At 48.6% G+C, this 16,844-nt stretch overlaps 1 protein-coding gene across 1 annotated transcript; it reads left to right on the top strand.

Moving 5' to 3' along the window:
• The first annotated feature begins 10,416 nt into the window (after nucleotides 1-10,416).
• On the top strand, nucleotides 10,417-16,642 carry ARSI (arylsulfatase family member I). Its single transcript, XM_053566690.1, has 2 exons — nucleotides 10,417-11,040; nucleotides 14,434-16,642. The coding sequence occupies exons 1-2, from the start codon at nucleotides 10,730-10,732 to the stop codon at nucleotides 15,839-15,841; spliced, it is 1,719 nt and encodes a 572-aa protein (XP_053422665.1). The 5' UTR covers nucleotides 10,417-10,729; the 3' UTR covers nucleotides 15,842-16,642.
• The last annotated feature ends 202 nt before the right edge of the window (nucleotides 16,643-16,844 follow it).

Raw genomic sequence — 16,844 nt, 5'->3', positions numbered from 1 at the left:
CTTCACATATGCATATATTCAGCATTACTGCTACAAGTTTGTGGCCTATAGACACAGGTCTTCTGATTCATTCTATTTCATAGGTATATTAGTTTGCCAGGGCTGCACAACAAAGTACCACAGACTGGGTGGCTGAAACAATCGAAATTTATTGCCTCCCATTTCTAAAGGCTTGAAGTCCAAGATCAAGGTGTCTCAGGGTGGGTTCCTCTGAGCTCTGTGAGGGAGAATCTGTTCATGACTCTCTCCTGGCTTCTGGTGATGTGCTGGCAATCTTTGGGGTTCCTGGGCTCATAGCTGTGTCACCCCAGTCTCTGCTTTCATCTTCACTAGGTGTGCTCCCTTTGTGGATCTGTCTCTGTGTCCAAATTTCCTTTTTAATAGAGAAACCATTCATATTGGATTAAAGGTGTACCCTAATGACTTCATTTTAACCTCATTATCTCTGGAAAGACCCGATTTTTAAGCAAGGTCACATTCTGAGGTACTTGAGGTCAAAGCTTCAACATATCTTTTAGGGGGTGGGGTGGGGAGGTTCCCATAACAACGCGATGCTCATCAAAAAGGGGAAAAAAGGTTATACTGTATTTATAATGGTATGCACTGTATTATAGAGAATATTCTTCACAGGAAATAATTCCCATTTTGTTTAAGCATCTCTGAACACTGAGTCCTCTTTTTACAATTTTATGTCTGATAATTAGAAGAATTTTCAGCAGCCTAGCTAGCTCCTGGCTCCCTAGATTTCAAATTGTCTCTCTTCTCCAACACTCATACTTCTGTTGCCAGGTATTGGAAGACACATTCACATTTCCATCCAACCTCTGAGCCTGCACCTTTGTATCTTTATGCCAAGTAAGTCAGCTTGGTAGACAGCAAGAAATTTCTGGAAGTCATGTTTATACTGAGACAGACAACTTAACTGTATCTCTACCTGCAATTCAACATCCCCCAAGCCAGACCCCCGAAATGCTATGGCCTTTTTAAAGTCATGTGACATGAGGGAAAATGACAGCAAAAATGATAGTGGTCAGAGTGAAAGGAGTCATTGATCACAGCTGATTGCAGTTAGTGACTTGCTCACATTTCACATAAGTATATGATCACACAAACACATATACTAGGGTCCCTCACAGGATTTAGAGAGGGGCCTGTGCCGGGGAGAGGTCTGGATGCTTAAGTTTACTAGTTTCACGGTCAGTCTGCCTCAGAATGAGTGCCTCCCCTTATCTTAAAAAATCCTACAGGGGTTCATCAGAGAAAGACTTACTCATCCACCATATGCCAGGCCCTGTGCTAGGAGCTGGTGAGGCAGAGACAAATACAGCAAGCTGAGTGCAAATCCAACTTCTAGACGTCACAATCGCCCGGACAGGCTGGGTTCTCCTAAGGATGGCTCACCAGATAAAGGAAAAAACTAGCCTCAGATCAGGCTATAAAATGGGGGCTTTCCCTTTGATAAGTGTATCGAAAGCTCCCATGAGAAGAAGCTTCCTTGCTTCTTCTTGTAGAAGAAGAATCTTGTAGCTGCAGTGCCCTTTAACAATTAGAGTTCCTGACTAAAGGGAAAGTGCATCCATTAAGCCGGGAGCATGGGAACTGCAACCCTCAAATGAGAGCCAGGAGCCATGCTGCTCCCAGGAAACTATCCCCTGCTTGGAGTCCTGAACCCAAAGGACTAAAGCCTCAACCTCCAGGTCCAACCTCTAGCTTTGGCCTGGAACCTTCCTGCTGAGCAGAAACTCACTAACCCCTACATTAGCCTTTTTTGCCAGTGACCAACTGATTCCAGCTGCCTGCCCCAGCTCCCAGCCCAGGCTCATTTGGGGCCACAGCACTCTTACTCATGTGAAGGACTCATATTTGGGGGCATTCTCTTCTCTGAGCCTTAGTATCTTCCTATGGTAAGAGGGATGACAATGGGCTATCCACTCCAAGAGGGCCAGGTGGTTTGTCTTGTCCACCCCTGTAGTCTCAGCCCAGGGGGGTGAAAGGCACTAAACAGTTGTTCAATGCGTGCTTATCCCTGACTCGCATGCTGTGTGGAGGAGACAGCACACCTGCAGTAGCTCATGCTCACGCAGGAGCAAGTGACAGACACCAGCACAAACTGGCCTACAAGAGAAGGACTCATTGGAGTCCATGAATGGTTCTAGCTTCAAGTATGACTGAAAAGGATTCTGGTGCTCAAATGATGCTCTTAGGAATCTGTCTCCACCCTCTCACTTTGCTTTCCTCTCTGTTACAATTAGCTGCAGACAGGTTCAGGCCTCTCATCTTCTTTCTCAAAGTCCAACAGAAAAAGAGACAATCTTTTTCTCCAGAATTCATCTAAAGATCTCAGAATTGAGTCTCACCAGGCAGTCTTGGGTCACTGTCCATTACTGACTTAATCACTGTGACCAGAAACACACAATGCCTGCCAAGCCTGTTCCTGCAGTCACCCACCAGCGGGGAGAAGGAGTTCATGGAGAAAAACCTGGGTTCTGTCACCAGGAAAGAGGAAATGACTACGCAGCAGGTAGCAGGAACCCACCACAGTGTTTGACTAAAGTCTGAACATTTAGGCAAATTTTAACCTCTCTGAGTCCTAGTCTCTGCAGATGTCACTGATGACAGTGGTGACACTAACAAAATCCCTACCTTTCTCACATCTAGAGCAACGGTTCTCAACCTGTGGGTCGTGACCCCTTTGGGGGTCAAACGACCCTTTCACAGGAGTTGCCTAAGACCATCCTGCACATCAGATATTTACATTATAATTCATAACAGCAGCAAAATTATAGTTATGAAGTAGCAATGAAAATAATTTTATGGTTGGGGGTCAGCACAACATGAGGAACTGTGTTAAAGGGTGGCGGCATTAGGAAGGCTGAGAACCACTGTCCTAGAGCATTTGTGAGGTCCAAATGAGATCATCAGTTACAATAAAAGCTAACATTTATTGAGGCATCACTAGGCCTCTGGCTATGTGCTAAGTAAACACTTTACACATTTATTTTAATCTTTACAACAATCCATCTTCCTGATGGGAAGCAGGTTGGGAGAGGTTACAAGGCTTGTACACTGTCACACGGGTAGGAAGGGTGGAGCTGAGGTTTAAAGCAGTGCCCTCAAGCATGAAGCTATATATAAACTGTAAATAATTTTACAAGCACAAGGGATTATTAGTAATGGTCTGTGCTGTTAATAATAGTAATTTTTAAAATCCCTGAAAGGGAAATTCAAATAAATTCAAACAAATGTTTGTTTAGTACCTACTATGGGCTGATCAGTCACCAGGGGCTCAGAAGGAGACACATAAATAACCGTGAAACAGGCAGACTGTGATCTAATAGAGCCATAAACATGTCCCCTGGGAGCGTGGAGAGCAAGAGATTGACTCCTTGTGGGAGGGAAGAAGGAAGGGGTCTGGAAAGTTCTCTTGGAAGAGGTGGGATTTGAATGGGGTTTTAGAAATTAAAGTATTTCAACAAAGGGTTGAGGGAGAGAAAATAAACTTTTAAGGGACTTGGAAGAATCTAAAGACCCAGAGCAGAGTTCTTGGATAAGGACTCAGCACTTCCATGCAAAATAACTTCCACACTAGCAGGAACTTCAAAAGTAATTGACTAAGTAGAGCACAACAGTTGCCATGGGAACAGAGGCAAGCTTCATCCCTGTTATTAGTGAGCATCCCTGGCTTCAAGCAGTCTAGCTAAGGCCAGGAAGCAACGGGAGCTGGGTTGCACTGTCCCTTAGAAGAAAAACCCAGAAAGATTGCTGCTCTAGGAAACTGTCCTTGCTTCACAAGGAGGCAGAGCCAACAGGTGACACCTGAGTCTGAGAAGATAGACAGCTTGAGGAGGCCAGTGCCTTAAAGGGCTTTGGGACATCCTGAAGCTATTAGAGCAGGCAGTGGGGCCTCAGGGAGGGAATGGGAAGGGCAGAGGACAGGCCTGAGAGCAGCTTCCAAGACAGACCCATTCCGATTCTGTCCCTGAGGAGGGGAGCACTGCTGCAGGCGGCTCCATCCAGGATGTGAGCATGTGAGGGTGGGGATGGTGGGTGTCCCAGTGCATCCATGATCATCCATGTCATTTTCAGGCCCACCACACCTCCCAGGGCCTCTGGTCATTCCAGAGCACTGGGAGTGTTGGCATCTAACCACTCAAGGACAGAGGGGACAGGCTGGGCAACAAGAGAGCAGAGGGTGGGATCTTCAATACAGCAGGCATTAGGTCTGAGACCCAGGTTCAAATCATGGCTTTGACACTTTCTGGCTGTGTGCCTTGGGCAAATTATTGATCTTTTCTGTGCTTCTCAGTTTCTTCATCTGTGAGATGTAGAAGATAATAATTTTACCTGTCTCGTAAGACTGTGAGAAAATCACATGAGTTAAGGATATAAAAATAGTTGTGCTTGATATCTGGCATAGTAGATGTTCAATAAATGCAAGCTATTGCATTTTCATTGTTATTGGTTTTGAATTTCAATTTGATACCAGTTCAGGGTTTGTTTTTGTTTTCCTCAGGAAGGGTTTTTGTATCATTAGTGTTAAATGCCAGTTTCTCTGGGTGCAGTAGATGATAATAACAACAATAGTGATAGGAGTGATGGGACCCGGATACTTTCCATGTATCCAGTGACAATTATCAGGAAGAAGGAAGGCAAAGTCTTGCGGCTGACAGCCAGACTAAGGAGATTAAGCTTGTTATTGCAGGCAGCCAGTAGCCCTTGAAAATTTTGGAGGAGAAGTATAATTTGATCAGGGAAATGTAGATTTTTGTCCTGAGGCTATACACTTGGAGAAATAGAATCTGAGTTTAATAACAATAGAATCTAACTATGGTAACAATAATAACAATAGCTGTCATTTCTGAGAGAGCTTATTATATACCAGACACTGTGCTAAGAGCTTCACATGCCTTGTCTGTTGTAATCCTCATAACAACCTTATGGGATTAAATATTATTATTCCCTGTTTTATAAATAAACAGAGAGGTTAACTCAGGTAGCTAAGTCACACAGCTGGCAAATGGCAAAGCTAGACCGGAACACAGGCAATCTTAGTTCCAAGGGTCTCACGTTTAATTAGGACACACTTTTTCCTTCTCCAAACCTTCCAAGGGCCTTAAGGAGCAGCCTGCCTTCCTCACTTTGGGGAGCCCTTCTATTTGTCTGCATTTAGCACCCCTACTCTCTGTCTGATTCTCTGGGACTTTACCTTTTTCTTTGAAAGTGGGTGTGCATGTATATGTGTGTGAGCATACAAGAGAAACTTAGGTGACAGAAGTCTCAGGACATCAAAGTGGGCAGAGCCCCGGATGGATGGGCTGCAGGCAGGCCTGGGTCCCATTAGGCTGATTCCTCCCAGGGCTGGCAGAGGCCCTGGTGGGAACTTCTGAGAACATGGAGAACAAGTCCTTTCATGCCACTTCCCTTTGAGCTGGCCTCAGGGTGGGGCCGGGGTCGGTTGGGTGGAAGGTGGGGAGGGTGTGGAGAGGTGAGGCCGCAGTCAGGCTGGGCAAACAGATTGGGCAGCGGCAGTGAGCACAGAGCGCCCATTGTGTACCCCGAGCTCTGCTTTCAATAATCTACTCGGAAGAATGTTTCATTGAGCGCCAGAGAAAGGAGCCATTGAAATGCCCAGGGCTGGGCCCCATGAAGGGTTAAAGGCAAGGGGCTATGTGTGCCCTGGATCTTGCCATTTGTGGCTCAGAGTTTTGCCTGATATGGGAACCTGACCATTAAGACAAGGGACACTCAGTGAGACCACCCAGAGGGCCGCAAGCAAGAGTCAGAGGGGGATGTGTGTCTCTCTAAGACATGACAAAAGGGATGCCCCAGCCTCAAAGAGGTAAATTTCTATCGCCCCAGAACCATTTTGCCCAAGTGATGTCCAGCAAGAACTGGGCTTCCAGTGCCCAGTTCTTAGAGGAGGAGAGAACTCAGCCTACAGAGGAGAGTGACTCCTTTAACAGGGGCCCCTGCAATCATTCTCTGTAATGCGGCCAGTGTGCCTTTCTTGGACACCTTTGGCCTTTCTATTAATCATTAATTAATTAGAATTAATGATGCTCTAATAGGGAATGTAGGAGTTACAGGAAGAACCAGTGGTCACTGAACTAGGTGACCAGGTGATCCTCAGCAATTTTCTCTCAGAGTTCTCCTGCAAATGGAGGAGCTGCTCATTAAGAGGATATGGCCTCCCTGCCAGAAAGGGCACCACGGCGGGTTCTGTGCTCCCACACCGAGTGTCACATGCCTTTTCAAGGGACAGAAGCTCATGGAGCTTGATGTGTGGGCATCTGTGGGCTGCCAAGAGGAGGCAGAAGGTGGATGAGTTGGGCCTGCCTCCCGGGAGAGAGTGTGCTCTTGTTGGATTGCTGAGAATGACGCCTGGCGTCACAGTCCCTGTCCCCGTGGAATGTGCTGGGAACATTACTGCCTTTCAGAGTCCGCATCTGGCTGAGAATGTTCTGTAACTAAAGCATAGCTTACACTGTGAACTTTTCATAGTTACCATTCTGGATGAAAACCTTAAAAAAATAGATGATGTCTTTCTTGGCTTTCTTAAAAAAGAGGAAACTGAACAGGATTTAAACTCTGGAGGGTGACCCACCATTCACTTCTGAGCGGGGCTGTGATTTGGTGGTGCCCTTGGGTCTGTTCAGGTGGACATAAAACAACTCTTTGCTCCTGCACCAAATGTCCCTAAACTCCCAGGCTTTTGGAATTCATCAGTCTGATTTTTATGTTTATTCTTTTATTTCTCCCTAATGTTTTCATTGTGAAACATATAAACATATTTTACTACAAAATAGGCAATTACCTCAAGCCACCTTCTTATATATTCCATCTGAACTGCTTCTAATATTCTCGGACTGGGAAATGAAATGATTGTAAGAATTGTGTATGACATAAGAGTCAGTAGGCTTAGAGTGAGGAAGGCCCGAGGAGCTAAGGGATTGAACTCTGTGATATGTTTGACTGTTCAGAAGCCTTAAATGTATTCTGGTGGTCTTTGATTTGCTCTAGCTCAGGTGAATTGACCTTCAGAAAGAGGATGACAGAATGCAAATCTGTGCATAAAGTCCTTATTGCCAAGGGTAATAAGTCAGAAGGAAATGATATCCGTACTAAGATAATTTTAGTTCAAAGATGGCCAAGCACACATACATACCTACCCACTCATGTGCGTGCACACACACACCCATGCGAGCACATGAGCATAGTGATGAAAATGAAGCCACAAAACAGACAAACCCAGTTTTTCACTTTTATATCTCCATATTCTAAAAAGTTTTCTAGGAACAAATAATTAGAATCATGACACTTTCAAATGGGAAAGAACTTTCAAGCTCCTTTAGTTGCACTCCCCATTTTATTTCAGGAATCTCTTCTGCTACCTCCTGGACAGATGGGCTCTTTCTCCCCTTCTTGTACAGAGTCAGTAATGAGAGCTCAGAGCTTTTTGAAGTCTGATTTCATGAATGGAAAGCTCTGACAGGAAGTAACAAAACTACACTCTTGCCACATTGGATCTGAATTTTGTCTGCAGAGATTAGGTTTCTTGTCTCAGTGTGGATGTCCTTTGGGAGAAGAGCACACCTGTGTGAATGGAAGAGACAGATTTTCCTGTATGGGGTGGACATTACTGCTGTCAATCATTTTGGAAATAGCGGGGTCCTGAGACAGAAACTGAAAAGGCTAGTTTATCCTGGCTGGAGAGGGGATGTCTGTTTCTCTCAGCATTATTTGTAGGGTCCGAGCTTGAGACATCTTGGAGTTTTGAGAGTCTGCTTGGGTGGAAATAGAGCTGATGGACATTGTCCCAGGGAAGAAGGCAGGCAAGCACCTTGTACAGTATGTAAGTGAACCGATCTTGGAAGCCGTAAGACCTGGATTCACATTCTCCTATCCTGACCCTTTAAAACTGTCTAGTTTAAGTGTTCCAGCCTAGTCCAGCTGTGTAATATCATTAAAGGAATTGCTGAGGGTCAGTGTTTGTTTCCCAGGAATGTTAGAGGGGGAATGGTGCTCTCTGAAACACTGTGGGTTTCGGTGATTACAAGAAACTCTTAAAAGAAATATGAATGTTGGGAAAGAAAAATTGGGCCCGAGAGATCCACCTACTCTTCTCTAGATAGTGATTTACTGATCACTGCTATCCTTTTATTAAGCAAGCTGCCAGATTTCCTACAAAATTAATCCCTTAAATTGGCCTGAAATCTGTCTCCCTGCAACTTCCACCCACAGGACTTAGTCCTTCTTCTCAAAAGCACAGAGAACAATCATCATAACTATTTACATTCATTGAGTGCTTACAATGTGCTGGGCACTTTATTGAGCATTGTGCTACATCTCATTTATATAAATATCCCATTTTACAGATGAAGAAATTGAGGCTGAAGGAGGTAAAATAACTTTCCCCAAATAAGTGGCAAGATTTTAACTCCAGTAGTCTGATGTCAGAGCCCACAGTCTTGAACTCTGAAATACTCTGTCACTGTCCCTGTGACAGCCCCAGAGAGATCTGCTGCCTGCGATCTTCCCTCCGTGGGCCTTTTTTGGTACATGCATAAACTGCACTTCATCTTCCTGCCATTTATCTTTGCACAGGGAGTGGGGGAAAGGCAGCCCTGCCCAATTCCTCCTGACCAGGTCCCGGACAATGGAAAAAATGCAAAGCCCAAGTCCCTCTGACCTCCAGTGACTTATCTTACTTTGGCCCCCAGGACTGCCTCTGCAGAAGCCTCTGGAAGCACCATTTTAGCAGCCTTCCCCTCAGGAGGCTGTATTTTTCCTATCTGTCCTCAACATTTCTTCTGCCAGAACAACAGGCTCAGTTTTCCCTTCTGATAAATCGGGTCACCCTAAACATGGGGCTTTGAGCAAACAGGAGCAGCTGGCCCCATGCAGCCCTCATTTCGAAATGCAGATTCACACCGGCTGCTATTTTAGAGGTCTGGTTTCTTTCCCCACACATAGTGGTTTTAAAGCAAGAGGGAAAGGGTCATGACAGAACCTTGGCAGGGGAATGATGCCAGAAGAGAAAGTACACCTGGGCAGTCTTTGTTTCCTAAAGTTACCAAACACTGGCTCTTCAAGAAGCTCTGGGAAAAAGCTTGGTCACATAATGTTGGGAAATGCATCTTAACTGCCCCCTTCCTGGAGATCAGCAGTGTGCATGTTAAACATGGAAAGTCTTAGCAGTAACCAAGTCTAATGAGTTTTGTTTAGCCTAGTTTTTTCCATTTTAAAATGTAGCCTAGTAAAATTTTAGAAAACAATGGTACAGAGTGGAGGTTGCCAGCCAGCACCAATGGCCCAATATAGTCCTCAGATAGGTTTGATTTGAGTGTTCCTCTTGAAAAATCAGAAGTTCTAGAAACACTGATCCATATTCTGGCATGACTATTATTGTCACCTAGAACAAGGCTGTGGTCTTCCACTCACCAGAGTCCCGGAGCTCCCTTGGAGCCATACAGCTGCACCCTGTTTTACTCATTTATGATGCTTGCCTAGCCTGGTAGTCCCCCAAGCTTGCCTGCTCTGGTGTGGAGGTTTCCTCGGGTGGGAGTCAGCCTGGATGACCCTCCAGGCCCATTCATCCATGCATTCATGCAGCAGATATTGAGCTCAGACTGTGTGTGGACCCTGTGTATACAAGATGAACAAAACAGTCCTTCCCCTCTGGATTCCAGCGCTGGCATTCTGAGATTCCAGCTGAGAACTGCAGAATGAGAAAGAGGGAGGGGTTGAGGAGAGGGGAGCTGGAAAGTCCCAGAGCCTGGTTTCCAAACTGGTGCCAAAGTGCTTGCCATTCTCCATCGCTGTCTCTGCTAGCTCACAGAAGAGAGCTTCCACTGAAACAGCGTCTGTGATCCCAGGGAAGAAGCCACTAAATTGCTGTGTGAGTTAGATCTGAGTTCTTGCCTATCCCAGGGCCTCAGTTTCTTCATCTGTGGAATGACCTGGTTGGACTGGAAAATTATGGGCGTAGCTTCCAGGGCTGGCACGTATAGATGCTAAGACTCTATGATCTAGGAATGTCTGACCCGGCCATTCCGGAGCTGTTCCATCGAATTCCAAGCAGCCCCCCTCCCTCCTTTCCCCAGTCCCGGCCAGAGGAGGGAGCTGGAGCCAGAGGGCCGAGAGGGCCTGGGCTTCCCGCCCGGGGGCGGAGCCGGTGCTCAGCGTCCCGCCCCTCCACCTGGGTTTGGGCCCCGGCAGATGTTACAACTTTTTCGAATTCTCTCCCGCGGTGTCTCCCCAGACCCGCCCAACCCGTGCCTCTCTCCTCTTCCTCTCTGGGTTTCTGCCCACCTCCCCGTGGGGAGCCCGACTGTTCTGAGGACTCCAGGCGGGGCGAGAGGCCGGGCTGGGGGTTGGGGGCTGGAGGTGTGGGGGGAGGAGAAAGGGAAAGCAGAGGCGAGAGAAATTAGGAGGCGGGAGAAATCCAGGGCTAGAAGAGAATCAGAGGATGGTGGGAAGCCCCTTTTGGAAGCCACCACGCCGCGTCTCCGGCTGGCCGGGCTGAGCTAGGGGAGAGGGAACGTGGGCAGCGCAGGGCAGGCACTTAAGGAGCAGGAGGCCGCCAGCCCAGGACAAGACACTGTGCCGCCCCCGGGGGCGCTGATCACTCTCGCAGCATCCAGGCCGGCGTGCGGGCCGTGCGCCCTGGGCGCGCGAGGTGGTGAGGCCCCAGGAACCCTGCGCGCCGGGAAGCGCAGCAGGCTTGGCTATGCACGCCCTCACCGGCTTCTCTTTGGTCAGCCTGCTCAGCTTCGGCTACCTGTCCTGGGACTGGGCCAAGCCGAACCTCGTGGCCGACGGGCCTGGAGAGGTCGGCGAGCAGCCCTCAGCTGCTCCACCCCAGCCTCCGCACATCATCTTCATCCTCACCGACGACCAGGGCTACCACGACGTGGGCTACCATGGTTCAGATATTGAGACCCCTACGCTGGACCAGCTGGCGGCCGAGGGGGTCAAGTTGGAAAATTATTATATCCAGCCCATCTGCACACCTTCACGGAGCCAGCTCCTCACTGGCAGGTAGGCAAGGCCCCAGGTCCCTGGGGCTGGGCATCCAAGCCCCAAATAAAGCCAGTGGTAGTTTTTCCCTGCCAGTGCAACCTCGGCTGGGACCTGGGAGACCAGGGCTCAGGGCTAATTTTGCCATCAGTTGACTGTATGATCATTAGCCTCTTCCACTGTCTGGCCTCAATTTCCCCACCCAATGGTGAATGGGTTCCATCATCTTTGAGGTCTTCTCACTGTGATGTTCCTGGACACTCACATTCCACACAGTGTGGAGGAGACACCTGGCCATCTCTTTGTTTAGAAGAACATGGCTATCTCTGACACGAATTTTGAATGCTACCTCTATTTACAGACCCTGAGCAATGGGCACCATTTGCTGAGAAGTTATTTAACGTCTCTAAAGTTTTATTGCTTCCATAAAAGAAGCAATAAACAGGCAAAGAACAGTTTTTATTTTGAAAAAAGAGTGGTAAAGGTGGACTGAGATGTGTGTAACTGCTTGGCTGTCAATAAATGGCAGCCTCTGTGTCACAGAAGGGATTCGGGTCCCCACACTGTTTGATGATTACATTGGGAAGAAACCAAGGAATTGATAGGTGAAGAAAGACACACATAGGAGGTCGTGACCTGTGTAGGCTTAGGCTGGTTACTTCATTTTTCTGTGCCTCTGCTTTTTCACCTGCAGAATCCTCCCAAGTTGGCTGGGAGCCCTGAGGAGACGAGCTGCTTTCTCTGTAAGGAGTTGTCCACAGGCGAGGCCCCAGGATTACGGGATTAAAAGAGCAGGGAAACAGGAGGTGGGGGTGTGGAAGGCAAACTCTGGCCACTTAGGAGAAATCCTTTTGGCAGGGCTGAAGCTAATCCTCCTTGGATGGGGTCCAAGGCATACTTTCTTCCAAGTTCCACCCAATAGCTGCTGTGTGATCTCAGGAACCAGAACCTTAGTCTCCCTGTTTCCTGGATGGGAGAAACTGAGGCATGGACTCAGGGAGGATTCGACTCAATGCCTGTGCTCAACTTCAGGGTCTTGTAGGAGAGGCGGCTGAGAGGCCAGGTACTTGGCAGGGGTCCTGAAGCTGGGAGTCAAATGGTGGGTGCCCTTTCTTCATTCAGTCTGGCATGCAATGATCTGGCACTCAACCTTTAGATCCAGGAACTAGAAGAACAGGAGAAAGCTGGAGGGGGTGGGGTGTGTTTGTATTGCAGGGTGGTGGGGGGTGGAGATAGGGTGATAAGACTAAACTTGGACCTGCAGAAGAGGGAGGAGGCATCTGCATTCCTCAGAGTTGTGCACAAGTTTGCATTTTTCTCCTGAGAGGTGATTTTTAGTTTAAGGAGAGGGATGAGCAGACAGCAGGGCAGAGTTGCAGCTCTCTGATCTGCAAAGTTACAGTGTAGACTATATAGATGGCCAGAATGTGCCCTCTACCCCTGCAGGGGGCTTGTCTGACCTATGGTTACTGCTCTCATTAGTGTTTGTTAACACACCCAGTGATATTTGGTGAGACTGGAGAAAGCCAGAGTTTCTCATGTTTTTCCCTTGCAGACGGGTTCCTGTGACTCTTATCTGGCCCACCTACTTTATAAACCAGGGCTCCTCTGTGCCCCACCCCTAAGAAGAGAGGCTCAACTGGGACTCAAGGCCCTGGGGTGCTTCTCCTGTCAAGTCCAGACATTTATGAGCTTGACTAAGGCCTGGAGAGGCCATGTCACTGAAAAATTTTGTGCATGAGTTGAGTAGGCTGTGTTCAAAGCTCTGCTCAGCTGCGTATCTGCTGTCTGACCTTGGGCCAGTTGCTACACTTTGGGGACCCTCAGTTTTATCATCTGTAGAATGGGGATAATAGTAGTATCCCCATAGGTCTTTTAAATGAGGGTTAAATGAGATATAAAATTTGTGTGTGTGACACACAGTATTAAAAAGGGCCATAGTAGCTAATATAGCTAACAATAATAGTGACTTTAAGGAAACCAAAACAGAGAAAACCTATTCCAGCATTCTCCAGTTAAAGGTGTCAAGTTTTCAAGTTTTAGCTTGGATGCCTGGGGGGTGAGAAAAAGGTGTGGAATTCCAACACACTTGTGAAGTTCCAGGCTTCTTATTTACTCTGGGATTTTTAAGATTTGAGTAAGGGTAAGACACCATAGGCAGATCACATGGGAGCCTTGACCACAGAAGCGGGAATATGGGATATGAATGAATAAGTGAGGAATTCAGGATTCTGCTGACTACTCCTGCCTCAGGGCAGGCTCATGGGAACTGGTCTCCAAAAATTTGGTAATTGGATGAGTTTTAGAGATTTCCTATTTTAACCAAGTCACTTCTACACATGAGCAAACTAAGGCCTCCATCTGGGGAGAAACAGCCTAGTTTGCTGAGAAAGAGGCCCTGCTTGGACTCCACTTGAATCTATGTTGAAGTCCTGGTTATGTTCCTGACTACTGAGTGACCTTGGGCAATGCCCTTCCCCTCCCCTTAAAAACACTTTAGTTTCTATTTAAGAAGAGGTAAATAAACTAGAAGATGAGTTGGGTCCTTTCTGGTTCTAAATCCCTCTGAATGTCATTCTTCATTCATTCATTCATTCCATGAGTAATTGAATGTCTTTTAAAACATCACTTAGGTGCTAGGTACACAAGGTTGAGTTATAATGTCACTGGGCCCAAGAGCATGTACAATTGAGTATAAGCCCATGGCCAAGTAGGATGATGATGGTATGTACTAAATGCTGGGGGAACCCAGAAGCAAAAGTGATTCATTCTCTGGGAGAGTTGTAAGGGACTTTAACAGTGGGGTAACATTTAGACCAGGCTTTGAAGAATGAGTAGGAGTTTGCCTGGGAGAGTAGGACTTGCTCCAGGCCCCATAGCAAGTGAGTGTCTTAGAGTTTAGGGTCTCTGAAGTATGGAGCCAGACTACTTGAGATATACATCCCACTCCAGCTGCTAGCTGTATGAATCACAGGGCAAGTAATTTAATTTGCCAAGCCTCAGTTTCCTTATTTGGGAAATGGGAATAATATGTATCTCCTAGTTGGTGGTTTTTAGTGAGGGGCTTAGCACAATGCCAAGCACACAGTTGCATGCTTAGTTAGTGATTATTGTTATTATTAACTTGGCTTCAATTCATAAACTCTCTAACGTCTTAGCTGTGAGATCTTGGGCAAGTGGCTTAACCATTCTGAGCTTTAAAATGACAGTAATATCTACTTCAGCTCATTTTGAGAAGTCAATGAAATGATGCATTTGAGGTGGTCAGCACATTAGATAATGCCTGGTAGTATTGGTACTATTGTTGCTGGTAGTGCTGGGGCCAGGGCCCACCTCAGAGTGGTATTGGGGGTTAGGTGACCAAAGCAGTGGTCTGTAACTCACCTGTGCCTTCTATGCCCCATCTCCCACCAGGTACCAGATCCACACAGGACTCCAGCATTCCATCATCCGCCCACGGCAGCCCAACTGCTTGCCCCTGGACCAGGTGACACTGCCCCAGAAGCTGCAGGAGGCAGGTTACTCCACCCACATGGTGGGCAAGTGGCATCTGGGCTTTTACCGGAAGGAATGTTTACCCACCCGGCGAGGCTTTGACACCTTCCTGGGCTCGCTCACAGGCAACGTGGACTACTACACCTATGACAACTGCGATGGCCCGGGGGTGTGTGGCTTTGACCTGCACGAGGGCGAGAGTGTGGCCTGGGGGCTCAGCGGCCAGTATTCTACTATGCTGTATGCCCAGCGCGCCAGCCACATACTGGCCAGCCATAGCCCCCAGCAGCCCCTCTTCCTCTATGTGGCCTTCCAGGCAGTACACACACCCCTTCAGTCCCCTCGGGAGTACCTGTACCGCTACCGCACTATGGGCAATGTGGCCCGGCGGAAGTACGCAGCCATGGTGACCTGCATGGATGAGGCTGTGCGCAACATCACCTGGGCCCTCAAGCGCTATGGTTTCTACAACAATAGTGTCATCATCTTCTCCAGTGATAATGGTGGCCAGACTTTCTCAGGGGGCAGTAATTGGCCTCTCCGAGGACGCAAAGGCACTTACTGGGAAGGTGGCGTGCGGGGCCTGGGCTTTGTCCACAGCCCCCTGCTCAAGCGAAAGCGACGGACAAGCCGGGCACTGGTGCACATCACTGACTGGTACCCAACCCTGGTGGGTCTGGCAGGAGGCACCGCCTCAGCAGCTGATGGGCTAGATGGCTATAATGTGTGGCCGGCCATCAGTGAGGGCCGGGCCTCGCCACGCACGGAGATCCTGCATAACATTGACCCACTCTACAACCATGCCCAACATGGATCCCTGGAGGGTGGCTTTGGTATCTGGAACACTGCTGTGCAGGCTGCCATCCGTGTGGGCGAGTGGAAGCTCCTGACAGGAGACCCCGGCTATGGAGACTGGATACCACCACAGACTCTGGCCGCCTTCCCTGGCAGCTGGTGGAACCTGGAGCGAATGGCCAGTGTGCGCCAGGCTGTATGGCTCTTCAACATCAGTGCTGACCCTTATGAACGGGAGGATCTGGCCGGCCAGAGGCCTGATGTGGTCCGTACCCTGTTAGCCCGCCTGGCTGACTATAACCGCACAGCCATCCCTGTGCGCTACCCGGCTGAGAATCCCCGGGCCCATCCTGACTTTAATGGGGGTGCTTGGGGGCCCTGGGCCAGCGACGAGGAAGAAGGGGAAGAGGAGGAAGAGGAAGGCAGGGCTCGAAGCTTCTCCCGGGGTCGCCGTAAGAAAAAATGCAAGATTTGCAAGCTTCGATCCTTTTTCCGTAAACTCAACACTAGGCTGATGTCCCACCGGATCTGATGTGGGAGAGGGGGTAGGGAATCTCTGTCCCCTACATGTTTTTCCCCACTGAAGCCCTGCCCCTTCTCAGGGAGAAGCCTGGGGTCCAGCCTCCATCTGCAGGGACATGAGGGCACAGAGCCCCTCGGTTGCACAGGGTGGGAATAAACAAGACTGGGAGGCCTGGGTCTTGCCTCTTCACTGACTTCCTCTATGACCTCAGGTGACCTTCATGAGCTTTCAGCCTCAGTTTCCTCGTCTGTAAAATGAGCTCCAATGACTTGATAACTCTGGTGTGCACTTATAACCTGGGGCTATGGCGAGCGTTCTTGGCCGACCTTGCCATTTACAGCTCATTTAAGACCTTACCCTTAACTCTGGATCTCTGTGGTGCTGTAAGGGTGAGGGGACCACATGTAGATAACTCAAGGCCTGGACCCCAGTGAACCAGTCTGGCTGCTCTAGGAAGGGATCCCTTGAGTGCTGAGGGTAGAGGTGCAGGGGTTGGGTTCACCTTCCTGGCTCAGGGTTAGACTGGGGCAGTGGTGCAAAGGTTTTCTTCCTGCCTCTAGCACCCGGAGCAATCTGCTTGGCCCTTAGTTGCTGCAGTATCAAGGGTGGTGGAAACTGCTGTGAAAAGGGCCCCTGATGATATACTCAGGACACCTGGGTTCTCCTTTGAGCTTGGGCATAGTCCTTCCCCTCTGGGCCTTGATTTCCCCACCTGCATATGGGGCTACTAGCCCTGGCTCTGCTTCCTACACAGGGCTGTGGAAGATTGGCCAAGGCAGTGGCTCCTGCCTGTGAACTTGATTAAAGTGCCATAATACGGAAGTGAGAGTTGCAGCGCTGTCTGAGCGTATGTGGGTGTATGCATGTGTGTCCTGGGGGCGGGTGTGAGCCCATGGTTGTCGAGTGGACAGGAGAGGAGGTGGACAGCCTGGGCAGGAGGCAGAACACGTGGGACTCCTGCAGCAGACCCACTGTGTGACTCCAGGCAAATCGCTGAGTCTTTCTGCACCTC

Source organism: Nycticebus coucang, chromosome 17 (genome assembly GCF_027406575.1).
Source record: "Nycticebus coucang isolate mNycCou1 chromosome 17, mNycCou1.pri, whole genome shotgun sequence".
In the NCBI taxonomy this organism is placed as follows: Eukaryota; Metazoa; Chordata; class Mammalia; order Primates; family Lorisidae; genus Nycticebus; species Nycticebus coucang.
The sequence above is the reverse complement of the archived record's forward strand: the minus strand, read 5'-3'. Positions and strand labels throughout refer to the sequence as shown.

What these genes read in the sequence shown, in the direction of transcription:
- ARSI (XM_053566690.1), top strand. Translation starts at nt 10,730, where the DNA reads ATGCACGCCCTCACCGGCTTCTCTTTGGTCAGCCTGCTCAGCTTCGGC. An exon ending in AGCCAGCTCCTCACTGGCAG is followed by an intron (nt 11,041 to 14,433) that starts GTAGGCAAGGCC and finishes ATCTCCCACCAG; the next exon opens with GTACCAGATCCACACAGGAC.